This window comes from Hypomesus nipponensis, chromosome 4, assembly GCF_054491055.1.
Source record: "Hypomesus nipponensis isolate SF chromosome 4, ASM5449105v1, whole genome shotgun sequence".
In the NCBI taxonomy this organism is placed as follows: Eukaryota; Metazoa; Chordata; class Actinopteri; order Osmeriformes; family Osmeridae; genus Hypomesus; species Hypomesus nipponensis.
The window spans coordinates 8,548,299-8,563,263 of NC_140364.1; the positions used below are offsets into that span (position 1 = coordinate 8,548,299).

Genomic DNA, 14,965 nt, shown 5'->3' on the forward strand with positions numbered 1-14,965 from the left:
CTTTAAATTTAAAGCCTTAAATTGTCTTAAAAACGAACACATTTTCATCACAGATCTTAAATTTAATTTAGTCAGGTTTAAAAAAGGTTTACCCTCATTCATTTCCAAAAATGCTGGCTGCAGAAAGTTATTACAAACTTTAAGTTAAAATGAACAATTTAAAATTTGAACCCAGGCTGTTGCGGTACTGCCCCAGCATGTCTGAAAGAGCATGTACACTAACCCAGTGAGCAAACAGGGGAACCCTGCTTTCTTCTGGTTTTCTGACACCCCAATTCTGCAGGTTGTTACAACTACATAGTTCAATGTCAAATTTAAATGTTAAGTGGACATTGTTAGGATCCATGACAGCTCAGTGGTTAAGGATGTGGGCTACTGTGTGAGGGGTCTTGTGTTCAAACCTGGCTGAAGGATTTTCCTACAGCTCCATTTTTTACTCTTCAACATAAATAAAACTGAAGGTAAATGTATTTTTAGACTCTTGGTTAAGCCTTTCCTGGTTGGGTACCTGGAAAGACAGTTGGGAGAGGGGATCTGGACAGTCGGGGAGTGTGCCGTGGTTACAGGATCTGGGCCCATGGATGTGTCAGGCCCTACGCTCTGTGCTGGATTTGAACCCAGATCGTTGTGGTTTAGGCCCTTGTTCTCAACCACTACACCACCTTCTAATCATACTTACAAAAGAATTGAAAGTTTGCTAAAAGATTTCTAAGAACTTATTCACAAAATACAAGGATGTTAAGTAGACTTTCTTGAATAAACACAATGACACAATGTGATTCATGCCTTTATTAGAACAAGCACAAGCCAAGGAAATAGCTTTTGCTTTTGCAGATATATAATCAAAGCCACTTATCAAAAATATTCCATCAAGCTCAGACTTAACTTGGAATTCTATACAGACGATTACTTGTCGACAGACAATTGTCTGTAGAATAGAGAGTGTTATTCCCAGTTCAGTATTGGATAATGTCACTTCATCCTTCCTTTCTCTCAGTGTAATGTAAAACATTTCTCTTTACAGTAACCACATCACATTGGAGCGAGATATGCTAGTGTGTACGTAGTGACCACAGACCCACAGAATGACTAGACAGGAAAATGGAGGTTCACAAGACGAGTTAAAACACTACACACTATTACAAACATGGCATCACCATGGCAGGAGCACACATTCGAGTCTAAAAAGAGTCATCAGAGAGGGAGGGGCAACAATGAGGTGGAGACATCAAGAGCACTCTGGAAAACGCATTCAGTCAGTCCTTCATACATGGTTATGAAATGACAGAAAATGTACATTGAGGAGGCAGGCATCAGTGAAAAGGGAAGGATTAGGAGACGGAAGAGGGCAGAGACAGGGATGAAGAGACTAAAAAGAGGAAAAAGGCTTGTCTGTTCTGTATGGCTGAGACCCGCTCAATAGAAGAAATACACTGCATGAGAAGAAAAGAGGAAATTGTAAAAAATCTGTCATATTTGGTTCATGTAATACAATAAACCACAGACATGAATTACATAAGTAAACTGTTGCTGAGTTTATAAACTAGGATACTCACAGAAGACAACTCCCACGCATATAACACCTATAACTGCCATGATAATCATCATCTGAAAACAGAAAATTAAAAGGATTTTAGCTCAATACATTCTACATGTTCTCTCTTACCCAACATACATATACACACAACCACATACACACACATCCCATGCTATTGAACCACTGGTCCAGTACTTCATGTTGATTTTCTAAGTGCTGGCTTCAGGTTGGTGGACCATGTAAGCAGGTGCAGCAGCCTGGGCTGAGAAGGAGAGGTGTGCTCATACATCACACCTAGATAGGAGCCATGATGGAAGGATATAAATACTGCCTGAGCCAGGGATGAAGGGATGATATTAAATAGGAGCAAAAAGTGAAATAACTGATGATGGGGGCGGGGACCGGATGACAAGGATTAGAGGACAACAAGGGGTTAGAGTGAAGGGGGCGGGGTTGATTGTAAATGACCTAGCATGTGTGACAGAAACTTTAGCGTGTGATTAATACTTGTGTGTGTGTGTACACGAGAGAGATCATGGGTGAAAAACATTCGGGAGAATGGGACAGACTGTTTGAGTGTATGTGTGTGAGACAAAGAGAGAGCAGGAAAAAGAAAAAAGAGAGCATGATGGGGGAGAAGGAATGAGAGAGAGAGTCCGAGAAAGAGAGAGAGAGAGAGAGAGAGAGAGAGAGAGAGAGAGGAAGAGAGCTTGAGAGAGGAGAGCATGAGTGAGGGTTGATGATTGGGGGGGTTGCATCACGAGCCACAGCTGGGATTTAATCCTGTCCCCTCTGTAATCCAGATTGAGATTTTCTAACCTGCCCCCTCCCCCTTCCCTTACGGAGACATCTCATTGGATGGGCAACAAGCCAGCCATCTGTGCCCACAGAGAAAGAGAGAGAGAGAGAGAGAGAGAGAGAGAGAGAGAGAGACAGAGAGAGAGAGACAGAGAGAGAGAGAGAGAGAGAGAGAGAGAGAGAGAACAGAAGCACAGAGAGGGAGAGAGAAAGAGGGGGAGGATTGACGTGGGACGGGTTAGGTTTATATTTTCATACTGTGAGAGAGAGGGATTGACAGATAGTTGGATGGAAAGATTGGAAATCTAATATGTTAAGTGAGTAGGAAGGAGAGAGCAGTGTACAAATTCAGAGGCCTAAGATGGAGCCCCTCAGTGGCGAGGCAGGCACAGTCACAAAAACACACAGGACACCAGACCACAACCAGGACTCACAGGTAGAACAGAGACAGTTACAAAAAAAACTGGGCGTATGTGTTTGTGTAAAGGGGAGCTGGTTTATACAAAATGGCTGCCTGTGGAGCACTTTCTCATAATGTGCTCATATGTTACGTCATGGTAGCTTGCACTGTGCAAGCCTCAGCATAAAACCGCAAAGTTGTTCTAATGGTTCAAGGCCTGACCTACTTGAAGGTTATCTTACAAATTGTTGGTATTAATTAATATCTGTCCTTTGGGAGATTGCGTCCTTTTCAGAAATTATTTGGTCTCATTCTCAATTACTGTGGTTCAGACTACATATATGGTGTAATAACTTATATTCAGACCTTCTGCCTACATCTATAAACTGGCTTGCAACAAACACACTCACTCACTTACCCACTCACTGTCTTTTTCTCACACTTACATGTACACACACGCACACACTCACCTTGCAGTTTTTCCACCAGTACTTGTTCTTGAGCTTGGCAGCACTGCTCTCGAACTGTGAGGCGCCGGCCTGCAGGGCATCGGCCCGGTCGTCCAGCTCAGAGAGCCGCTGGTCCCTCTCCAGAACCTTGTCCACATTTACGCGCATGATGTCCACCACCTGCAGGGGGCAACGGACTGTTGGTCAGCAATCAGCAACACACTGGTCGAAGATTCTCAGAGACCACAGGAGGGGTGAGTATAATATGGACATCGACATTCCACAGGACCATGTATTCAAAAGGCTACAGATCAGCATCGTTGACAGTCGTTGAGTGCCTCATCGTTTAGCCCAGGGATTTTTCCTGTGATGTGACAGGTCATGGTTATTGCTGAAGAACACATGATAACGGATCTGAGAGGGAAACCTCAGGGCCACTGTGTGTCCAGAGGGTGAAACACTCCTTCTGACTGTTGGTGATGTCAGTCACGGGCACAGACAGCAGCCGTGGGTATGTATCTCCTCTTGGCCAATGATTGACCTCTCTCCTCCTCCAACCATCATTATTCCCTTGAACAATCACCCTATCCGTTGTTCCAAATAATCTTTCACCATCCATCCATCCCCTCATCTTTTAATTTATCTTCCCTTTACCCTTTCATCCCTTTCTTTCTATGACTCCAATGATCATTTCATTCTTCTCATCACACACACACACACACAACACAAACTGGGTCTTGCCTCGTCCACTTGTGCCTGGGTTTGCTGTAGTCGTCGGTTACTGGTGAGGTTGGGGGCCGGGGCTGGTGGCCCCCCCTCTCCCTCCGGGGCCCCAGGTGTCCCCGGGGTGGATGCTTCTGGAGTAGACCTGGAAAGGTGTGTGTAGAGGTATGGGGAGGGTGAAGCAGAAAAGAAGTTGGGAGAGAGTCATCACACAACAACATTATCAATTGCATGTGTGATAGCATCCTTTGTTGAAATAACCCTATAGTTGATAACCTGCTGGAAGAGAATGACAGAGAGTTTTGGATATGACATCAGCCCCACTGAGACAGTGAGTCTACAATGCAATCCTGCACAACTCAGGCCTATTTGAAAAGGAATACACTGATAAATAATATTTTAACACGTCAAAGGGATTATACATCTGGTTGGGACTATACCCTTATGGTATTGGATAACATCACAAAATTATGTCTAGACAAGACAATGTTAAGACATCGACATAAATACGAGGCCTTGACACGCTGTCAGAACTTTTTCTTATATTCACGACCGAGAATCACATTTACATTTAAATCTGAATGAGACAGGCTTGGTTTTCCACTAACAAAATGGAGTGAGATTAGTTGAAAAACATCGGAGACAGCGCTTCACAAAATAATGTGTAGAACGATAAACATGCCAGATGGATACCCAGATGAGCACTTACCACAAATAAAGTACCACAAATAAAGTAGAAATTATTCGGAATATTGATTTACAATCGTACATTTGACATTGTTTTAATACGCTGATGAGTCATTAGTCATAGCGAATGACTCATTTTGGCACCGATATTGAGACTGTTTGTGACAGTTTGTATTTCTGTATTATCATTTAAAACTAAAAATGTTAAGTGAAGCATTTGATTAGCTACAAGATAAACAAATATAAAATATAATTACATCGTAAAGTAACTACCTGACATCAGTAAAACAAACTAAAATACAAGATCCCCTTACAGTTATAATGCCATAGAAAACAGCGAAATGTTAATGTGTACTACCATTTGTAAATTTAAAAAAGAACAATTCCGTTTACTCACATCTCTGTGGAACGCAGCTCAGTGGTTTAAATCCGAGGTAACGGGAGAGCAAAAGGGGAGCGTGTAGGTTCAAAGAGAGAGAGAGAGAGAGAGAGAGAGAGAGAGAGAGAGAGAGAGAGACTAAGGTTGCTCCAGATCAGAGAATAATATATATAAAATTAAAAAAACATTACTAAATTCAAACGCGTTCTTTCACTTTCTCAACACACACCCCTTATATAACTGTAAGAGCGGGTTGAGGCCGGTGAGGATAGAACCTTACGAGACAGTTTGACGCACGTTTGTCGCGACACGCACGGCAGTTTGCATCTGTAGTAGGGACGGTTGACTGAATGAGTCCCAATCGATGCTTGGAAAAACAACTTGATTTTAAACGTCTAATTTCAGATTATATAATTACACAATAGTTTTCAATGACATGACAACTGCAGTGCACATTTTTACAACTATTATAAAAATGTATGCAAAGAGAATGGAGGTACTGTGCTTTAGATTATTTGTAACACCTGCACTTTCTTTTTGTTACCCAGACACACACAGTTTTCCCTGGAAGCTTGTGCAGGCCTGGGGATATTCTTGCACAGTGGCATCTGGATAGGAAGTCAGTGTACTATCAGAGTTAGAGTTAGGGTTAGAATACCACCAACAGTCAAAGTGTTTACGTTCATTTCCTAGAACAGTGGTTCCCAACCCTGGTCCTCAGGGCACCCCTGTCCTGCATGTTTTAGATGTTTCCCTGCTCCAAAACACTTGAATTAAGTGAATGGTCATAAGCAGGCTTCTGCAGAGCTGGATAACGACCCATTCATTTGAATCAGGTGTGTTGGAAGCATATGAAGGAGGAGTGGAGCTCAATACCAGTACAGACTCAGCACATCAGTACCCAGCTACAACACACAGCCTTTCAAAGTCCCCTTGCAGACTAACTTCCAGCTTCCGAATGGTACTCCTTTCTGCTCCAGTGGGAAGGCCTCTGCTGAGCTGCGTGCAATAGATCCTTCCTGCTGAAATAGCACTGGATTTTCCCTAATGGTCTCTTTATGCTGTTTTGGCTCTCTCTCATTGATTAGCTATTGCGCTGTTTTCCCCATTTCACTTTGTTCTTGCTTAGTTCTGAGGAAAGAGAATTACAAGACCATTAGGGAGCAAAGGGGGAGAAAGTAAGACGGAGACAGAAAGAGAGAAAGAGACAGAGATTGTCTGGAGGGGCAACATAAATAGAAATAAGTCAAGACAAATTCCTCAGTCAGACCAGACACTCATTCAAGTCCTTTTATTCTGTTTCCAGTTTCCATGATGGTAGAGGTTGGTACACACACAGTCAGCTCACATCTGTCACTACTGTCCCTGCCACAGGATGGATATCTGAGACTGAAAGTAAAGTTTCCTCACCTCACAAACACTAAGCCACCATCTTTTCATCATTCACACAACAGTTGTCAAAGTCTTTTTTATGTTTTACGTACATGTATTAATCTTTTCAAAAGTTGACTTGCTTGCTCAACTGTACTGAATGCAATGATATTGGATAAAGAAGAGTTTTTGTTGTCTGTTGCCGGCTATGTAGATTAATTTGTTGCTTTTGTACTTTTTATGCTTTGTTTCATTGTGGTTTCTGTACATTCCGTGGACTCTCATGAGCAAAGTCTAGACTTAAGACAGACTATAGTAAGTGAATATTCATGTTGCTATTGTAGAAAAGTGTTGTTGTTTTTGATTGCCCAAGGAGGTGAACAAGTGAACTTCCACCACACTGCTATACATACAGACACAGAAGCACCCACACTGACAAGACATGCACACCTACTGTACAGATTCTTTTCATATTTGTGCACACTTTAGATATTAGCTCCCTTAACATTTGAGTTCCATTCGAGTCGTATTGCCTCCCCTCAGTGATTAAATACATTGTACATTTCTGTTCTACAGTGTGTTCCCCTGTACATGATATTTACATTCATTAACATCGACAGTGAAAGCTTACACACTTCAGCATTTTATACAGCCTTGCTGTTGATTACACAGGTTTGAGCAGCTTCACAAGCCTGGATTTACAAACTGTACATCGAGGAAGCAAAACACACATTTTTAAATATTCTTTCAAAATGTAAATAAATGATTATAATAAAATACTATGCATTTGATGTGTCAGGAAATTCGAGGGTGGATTCCTAATCAGGGACTGCATCTACACTAAACCTTCTAGTCCTACGACTGTCCTACCATGGTGAGCTGCTCTGCTCTGTCCTGGCCAGCAGAGCTGTAGTTACTGTGGTGGAGAGAACAGGGCGTGACATCATCAGCCCAGAGGCTACCGAGGCCAGTAGAGACAAGTTTAGGTCTACATCAGGACCCCTCGACATTAATGGTTCCTATTTCTTAAATGTCACTTTTGTCCTATAACCTTATAGGATATCTGGCTTTAGTTTCAAAACTGCACTCAATGGGTTATGTTACAAAACATTCAATATCTTTGCGTTTGTATCCTCAGACTGTTGGTGATTGTGTTATTGTTGAGTAATGGATCCAGGATTGCAGTGTACTGAAATTAGCACTGCATGTGTGCTATTAAAGGAGCAGGGCGAGTGACTGGCTTGTGGCTGCATATTATTGGGATGAAGATTAAGATGGGGGGGAAACTAACATTTAATTAATCAAACAACAGCAAGTTGTTTTTAATTGAATGCACTTAATCTTTCTAAAACATTGTACTATTGCTATCTGCATTGTTATATTTTAAATGAAGTGGTTTATAGCAGTTGCATTGGCATTAAAACTTGTTAAATCTTGTTAAATCCTGTCTCAACAGGATGATCATTGCATTGACAAGGTTGAAGATGTACAGTTATTTCTAATTGTGCATTTTGTCTTTTTTGACCAGCCAGTGTCTGGAAAATAAGGCATCTTTATCAACATAAACTGTGTGCAAATCATTCAGGTTGCACCTCCCTCTGTAAAGCTAGTTGCAGTGTGCAAAATAAACAAAAGTGTTCATTTGTATCGCTCATGTCTTCATATTATAGGATACCTTTAAAGTGCTATTTAATTTCCTTGCAGTGTAGTGAGTAGTATCAACCTCCAACCACAGGAGGGCAGTAATGACACTGCTTCACTAGGTCCCGGTACTAGGAAGACTCTGAGAGTCTCCTGGTTACATGATTTAAGACTTGTAAACAGCCCGGTGTAGATGATATTTGGAGATTTGGAGACGAGTGTTAGGGCTTCCTCCAGGGTAGCGACGGGACACAGCCGGTAGCTTGGGTGCCACAGCAGGACTCGTTACTCTCAGAGTGTCCTGGAGGAGCTTTCTTCCCTTCCTTCTCTCCATCCTCAGAGTCCTCAGCCGCCACAGGGATGAGGCAGGGAGATTTACTGGAAGGAGGCAGAGAGACAGGGTGAATATCCCAAGAGGCCAGTCATGGATCTAAAAACCTGACCATCAGCTTTCAGAAGATATTTCTTAATTTGGCAGTCAGAAATATAACAGACTCAGAGATAATTAGTCAGAGGGGAGCCAAAGTTCTTTGTGGAGAATCAGTATCAGTATCTACAACCTTGTGTTTACATCTGGTTCTACCTACCCATGTACTTGTAAGTTCCCAGGTAAAGGTTTTCATGAAATAACTGGCGGGGAGTATGTGGTCGTTCTCGTACCTGCCTCTGGGCTCAGTTTCAGGAAGAGTGTCGTACCTGACTGCCTCAGGAAGAGTGTCGTACCTGACTGCCTCAGGAAGAGTGTCGTACCTGACTGCCTCAGGAAGAGTGTCGTACCTGACTGCCTCAGGAAGAGTGTCGTACCTGACTGCCTCAGGAAGAGTGTCGTACCTGACTGCCTCAGGAAGAGTGTCGTACCTGACTGCCTCAGGAAGAGTGTCGTACCTGACTGCCTCAGGAAGAGTGTCGTACCTGACTTCCTCAGGAAGAGTGTCGTACCTGACTGCCTCAGGAAGAGTGTCGTACCTGACTGCCTCAGGAAGAGTGTCGTACCTGACTGCCTCAGGAAGAGTGTCGTTCCCTGACTGCCTCAGGAAGAGTGTCGTACCTGACTGCCTCAGGAAGAGTGTCGTACCTGACTGCCTCAGGAAGAGTGTCGTACCTGACTGCCTCAGGAAGAGTGTCGTACCTGACTGCCTCAGGAAGAGTGTCGTACCTGACTGCCTCAGGAAGAGTGTCGTACCTGTCTCCGCTCTGGGTGATGAGCCTCCTGCAGGTCTCCATCTGGACGTCGAGGCCTCTCTTCATGGAGCACATCTCCATGTACTCATGGAGGTGGCGGTTCATGTCGCTCTTCGCTGTAGCCAGCTCCAGCTGGGGAGAACACACACAGATATGTAGTGTTTGTGTTTCAGAGGAAACGTACAGCATTAACACACAGACACGTGACTCATCTCAACCTTCCCTATCCCCTTGACTCCTCCCTCACCTCGATCTGGTCGATGGTATCCTGGTACTCCTTCTCTCTGGATTTGAACAGCGACTCTGTGTCCTTTATCACCTTCTCTATGGACTCATCCTGCTGCTGTCGTGTGTGTGTCATGGAGAAAGAGAAAGCAGTAACAAAGCTTTAAAAACTTCCATCGAGACAAGAATAGAAGACTAAGTGAGAAAGCTAGTAATTGGTCAACTAGGTGGTTACACGCATTACATGTCAATGGATTACAAGGTCAAAAATAGTCTGGCCGTAGTGTTTTGGCAGAATGTGTGCGAGTTACTATGTGTGTGTGTATACCTACAGTTTATCAACACACACCTTATCACACCTTACAGTGACTTCAGGATTAATCTGTTTGAACACACACGGCATGATGACTTACCTCGCCTTGGGACTCCACGCCCAGAGTGCATCCTGGGAAATCTTCCCACAGAAGCAGGGTTTCCTCAGTCTCCTCCCAGGCCAAACTGTCACAGTCATCCTCAAACTCACACTCTCGACTAACACACACACACACACACACATTATCATGACTAATTCAAGATCACGTATACAATTCCAACCCCCAACATCCCATGCCAATCACCCCAGAAACCCACAGCTGATTCAACATCCTCTGCATTTCCTCGTTGATCTGATTGGCTGACGTGCTGCATGAATCGTCCTCTTTGGTCCCGCCTCCCTCACTTTCAGACAAACTGAAAGTCTCGTCTCCTTCGCAGCCTTTGGCGGACTGGGCCGTCTGCTTACGGGGACGACGGAGGGTGGAAGGAGGCGTGGCCACGTGCTGAGGAGAGGTACAAAAGAAAGGACTTCAACAGGTGGTTACAATGGCTGTTAATGTCATCGGTCCTTTATGTCATTCATAGTTTCCTGATTGTACACTATGGTTCTGACCTGGAAGATCTGGATCATGTCCTCACAGTTCCTCTGCTGGGCCACGTCACACAGCCTGGCCGTGATGTCGATCCTCCTACAGATGTCCATGTCCACCTTCATGGCCTTCTCCTGGATCTTACTGTCCAGCTCCGACAGGTTCTGACAGACCCAGGGAGAAAAGGAGGGGAAGAGAGGAATAGAGAGAGTTAGAGACCTTCACAGGGTTGTTTGTGTAGTGTGTTCAACAGCATACAGCTGTGCTTTCAGAAAACTCCTCTTCTTATTAAATGTGTGACGAAAACAATTGAATTCAATGTATTCACTTCAACTTCAAATTCTTAAAAAGGAATGTTACAATAAACAACAGATAAGTAAATGTACCAATCTATCTCCAGACCTAGTATAGAGGTATATAACACCATAGTATTCAGCTACAGGCCTATATATAGTGGGGGTCGGGAAAAAATTGATTCACATTTAAATCCCAGTTCAGTCTTCCAGCAATTCACAAATGTCAAATAAATATTTTTATAAAAAATTGCTAAAAATCGTGAATTGATTTTCTAACAATTTGTGGCCCCAAGAATAAATTTGAATCAAATCGTGAGGTACCAAAAGATTGCCAACCCTAATATAAAGCATGTCTATGAATAGAACAGCTAAATATGACAAGTGAGTCCAGGGTTCGAGTCCATCACCTCATCGGCAAATTCTTTACTCACATTGCTCATGAGGCCTTTGAACAGGACCAGCTCTGCCTTCAGCTGTTTGACCCTGAGGGCGAGCTCATCCTGACACACCTCGCTCTCCTGGAGGTCCTACACACACACACACACACACACACACACACACGCACACACACGCCCACACCCACACCCACACACCCACACTGTGTTAGGGCCTTCTGTCTTAAAGGTTGGAAGTGTACAGGTTGGAGGTGAGTCAGCAGATGAAAGGGGGACATTTACCTCTTCAAGCTCTGAAACTTTTTCCTGCAGGTCCACCCTGGCTGTGTATTCTTCCTCCCATCTGAGACACACATGCACACACACATTGTGAAACTGCCAAATGGACTTTGCAGAAGTCAGCCAGCTGCATACAGTAGTTCTGTAGTGACAAACTAGTGTTTGAACCTTAACAGACAAGCTCTGCATGTCGCCCTCAGCCAGCTGGGTTACGTAATGGCAGCACATGCAGTACGTATGTAGAGCACACTGCAACACCCCATCAGTCTCCCACTCCTCAACCCTCAGAAGGCCAGAACCATGTGTGTGTGTGTGTGTGTGTGTGTCTGGGCAGGATGGTTGTTGAGTCAGCTCACGTGGATATGCGGTAAGACATTCTATTAACTGTGTGTTCACGGTGTTCTATAGGGACACTGGCTTGGTGTGTTGAAACAGCTCCTTAGCTTGTTTTAAACAGACAGTGATGTTGAACACTCACTAACCAGATGGTGGAACATGGTGATACAAGAGAGAGAACTTTCTGCAGTGAAAAATATATTTTCTTCATAGGTTTAACTATTCTAATTGAATTTAAATGAATCTTCACTTAAGCAGAAAAAAAGGTAAACACCTATTTTGTGAGCCTAAGAAAATAACCTTGACCCTCCCTGTGACAGAGGAGACATTAATAAGCCACACAGTGTGTGTATTGACCATGACATAGACAGGCTGATTGTCACAGAGAGATGGGTCCTTCTCTCTGCAACATGAGCAGTCTGGTCCTAATGGAAGGTTACTGATGTCAGGCTCTGGCGTTGCGATGATGTCAGCAGTCTCCCTGACGCAGCAGAGCAGGACGACTGCTTACAGGGGACAGGGAGAGAATGGAGGGGGGGAAGTGAGGAGAGCGGGGGGGAGGGGGGGGGTAGAGGGTAGAATGGGGGAGGGAGTGAGGAGCAGGGAAGAGAGAGATGGGGAGAATGAGGGAGGAATGTTTGTGGATGTGTGTTCAATAGAAAAGAAAGAGCATCATTGTGTTGGTTCTGTCTTTGTTAACATTGTGTGTCTGTATGAGTGTGAGTTACAGAGAGAGGGAGAGAGAGAGAGAGAGAGAGAGAGAGAAAGAGAGAGAGAGAGAGAGAGAGAGAGAGAGATGCAGCTACACTGTCTGATGGCATCACGACTAGCGGTCCCAACTCTCAATACAGTGCTACAGTGCTGCATTGCAGGTGCCGGGACAAACGCAGAGGGGAGGAGAGCATGGCGTGGAGGTGGAGAGAACTGAAAGCGAGAGAGGGGGGGTGGGGGGGTCGAGAGGGAGTGAAAGAAAGGGTGTGAGGGTGGGTGGGTGCGATGAAAGGAGTGAGGTGGATGAAAGAGACAGTGAGAGAGGGAGAGGGAGATAGAGAAAGGCAGAAAAAAGAGAGCAGGAAAGAAAGGGGGAGGAGGTACAGGAGAGTGTGCCAGGTCATGTGATAAGGTGAGAAAAAAAACAAGTGTTTTGAACTTCTCCCCTGTTGATTGTCATCATAATCCTCCACTGGGCTTCCAGGTCCCTCATCTGGTGGGCATGTTTGAACTATATCCCCTACAAGCCTTGAAAGGCATTCATATCACTTGGAGCATTAAATGGATTTAAGAGAGATGAAAAGGAGAGACTTAAGAATATAAACACTTCTGAGGCTACACATCCTTTTTAACCTCTTACAACCTCTTGGATTTGGTTCATTTGCATAACCCTGCCATTTCCAGTATCCATTTAGCTTTAACTCCATTTAGAACACATATAGGATACACAATATCTGAGAATAGCATTGGCTTGCTTACTAAGAGAGCATAATGAAGGTGCTGTTAAGTCATCAGGCTACACTATTTCCTCTGGTCAGATCTCAAGCTGCCTGGTGTCAGGGTCTGGAGCCATCTTCATAACACATTTCTAACGGTAGACCCAATACTGTACACTGTAGGACCTCAGTGAACAGATCATCACACAACCTACTGACTACTGGAAACCATCCCTCTGGTTCTGAAAGAAACATCAACATCAGCACCACCACCAGCACCACCACCAGAAACATCATCCTCCTGCTCCTCTTCTCACTATCTCCAGACTTACATGTCATGTCTGTGTACATTAATTGAATGTTTACCAATCTTACCACACATTCTCAGAATCTGCTCCTCGTGTAAAGTGTCATGATCGTGATGGGGATATGAAGCCATCGGCGTCTATGGTTCTATAGCTCATATGGAGACAAACAACATCACTGCAGAGCCTGGTAGTTTCATTTCTCACCTGCGCTTGTACTCGTCTCTCTCTCGTTTCACTTTAGCGAGCACGTTGTACAGGGCCCGTATCTCCGGTGTGATGGTGTCGATCTGCACTCCCACCCCGTCCGAATGCGCACAGGACACTCCAGGGACCGTTGCGCGGGCCTCTCTGCCCGTGTCAAATCGGCGGGTGTGGTTGTAGGACCAAAGGTTTCCCGGTAGGAAGCGCGGAGGCGGGATACTGTAGACCCCTGTCCCTGAACTGACGTACCTCTCATTAATGTTGGAGATAGTTTTGGATGAGTCCGTTGGAGTCCTCGGGCTGACGGGGATACTGGAAGTGAGGTTCGAATTGGAATCGGTCAGCGTAAGGTTAGGATTTGAGTTTGCAAGCATTGATCTAGTGTTGGATTCAATGGAGAGGGAGGTAGGCCTGTGAAGGGAAGGAGATAACAGGCCTCCAGGCATGTATGCGGGGTTATTTGCGTTCTGAACTGGGACGTGTCCGGGCCATAGGGGAAGAGGCCCGATGAAACCGGTCTGTACCCCCATCTCTTTGGTCACCGGCTTTTTCACTGGTGCGTCTCCGCTGTCCTCGTTGTTTTCCAAGGCCATCTGAAGCTGTTTCTCCAACGCTTTATTCCGACGTTCCAGCTCGTGTACTTTGGCCAAAAAGCAACGGAATCGTAAATTAAGGGTTTTCAGAACGCTTATGTTGGAGCCCAGGTCGTTCCGAAGCGCCATCGCGGCTGGGGGCGGAGGCGTGCGGTGCATGGAGTTGTTTAGATGCAGGTATGCAAGTCCCGATGGGGGGAAAGCACCGAAGTCCAGGCCAGATAGCCCGTCCTGTCCGAAGCCGGTGTTGTCCCCCAAGATATATCCAGGTTCAGGTGCGCCGTAATAGTCCAGGCCTGCAGTGGGGGAGACTGACTGGCTCGTCAATTGATGCTGCTGCTGCTGCATCAGAAAGGCGTTCTCCCCCAGTAACGGATTCATATTGGAGTATGAAAATCTGAAATGCTCGAAATCCGGCATGGAAAAGTGTCCTTTATTTAGCTTGACAGCTAATTCCTAACACAGATAAGTTACTGTTGAAATGTATTTGATTTACTTACGACTAAGGCTACGGCAAAGAAACTGCGCCAATGCCACAAAAATATGTCCCGCATAAGCAAAGATGCGTTTTTTAATTTTAATGCTGTGTTGTCCAGATTAAAAATGAACTACGCACCTAGCATGGAACATCTACTAACTTTAGTGTTGGTATAAGGGTAGTCCTAGCAGCGATGTAGCAGTATTAACAGCCTGCCAGAAATAAATAAGCGACGGACTGCGGCTCATAACTACCGTTGGAACTGGAGTAGAAGCGCACCTACGGATTTCGAAGGACCTCGTGAACGACATTTTATAGGCTGTTAGACTTATTTGAATTGTCCTGCACTAGTCAG

General features: G+C 44.6%; 2 protein-coding genes across 3 annotated transcripts; both read right to left on the minus strand.

Annotated features, from left to right (window-relative positions):
• Window positions 1–790: 790 nt before the first annotated feature.
• On the minus strand, window positions 791–5,178 carry vamp1a (vesicle associated membrane protein 1a). Of its 2 annotated transcripts, none has more exons than XM_084696193.1 (5): window positions 4,992–5,178; window positions 3,926–4,052; window positions 3,206–3,364; window positions 1,557–1,608; window positions 791–1,433 (listed from the first exon to the last, which is right to left on the minus strand). In XM_084696193.1, coding segments are annotated over exons 1-5 (357 nt in total). In that variant the 5' UTR covers window positions 4,994–5,178; the 3' UTR covers window positions 791–1,416. The 2 variants fall into 2 exon arrangements, with proteins under 2 accessions (XP_084552319.1, XP_084552318.1); XM_084696192.1 differs by lacking the exon at window positions 4,992–5,178 and adding an exon at window positions 4,617–4,900.
• Window positions 5,179–6,257: 1,079 nt separating this feature from the next.
• iffo1a (intermediate filament family orphan 1a) lies at window positions 6,258–14,959 on the minus strand. The gene is made up of 9 exons (XM_084696190.1): window positions 13,543–14,959; window positions 11,271–11,331; window positions 11,025–11,120; window positions 10,321–10,461; window positions 10,023–10,210; window positions 9,806–9,923; window positions 9,415–9,510; window positions 9,169–9,299; window positions 6,258–8,363 (listed from the first exon to the last, which is right to left on the minus strand). Exons 1-9 carry the CDS (start codon window positions 14,550–14,552, stop codon window positions 8,207–8,209), a joined length of 1,998 nt encoding a protein of 665 aa, XP_084552316.1. The 5' UTR covers window positions 14,553–14,959; the 3' UTR covers window positions 6,258–8,206.
• Window positions 14,960–14,965: the final 6 nt, after the last annotated feature.

What these genes read in the sequence shown, in the direction of transcription:
- iffo1a (XM_084696190.1), bottom strand. Translation starts at nt 14,552, where the DNA reads ATGCCGGATTTCGAGCATTTCAGATTTTCATACTCCAATATGAATCCG. An exon ending in GCGTGGAGTCCCAAGGCGAG is followed by an intron (nt 9,511 to 9,805) that starts GTAAGTCATCAT and finishes CACACACGACAG; the next exon opens with CAGCAGGATGAGTCCATAGA. An exon ending in ATCACCCAGAGCGGAGACAG is followed by an intron (nt 8,364 to 9,168) that starts GTACGACACTCT and finishes GCCTCCTTCCAG; the next exon opens with TAAATCTCCCTGCCTCATCC.
- vamp1a (XM_084696192.1), bottom strand. Translation starts at nt 4,678, where the DNA reads ATGTACGATTGTAAATCAATATTCCGAATAATTTCTACTTTATTTGTG. An exon ending in TTTGTGGTACTTTATTTGTG is followed by an intron (nt 4,053 to 4,616) that starts GTAAGTGCTCAT and finishes ACACCTTTCCAG; the next exon opens with GTCTACTCCAGAAGCATCCA. An exon ending in CCCAGGCACAAGTGGACGAG is followed by an intron (nt 3,365 to 3,925) that starts GCAAGACCCAGT and finishes TGCCCCCTGCAG; the next exon opens with GTGGTGGACATCATGCGCGT.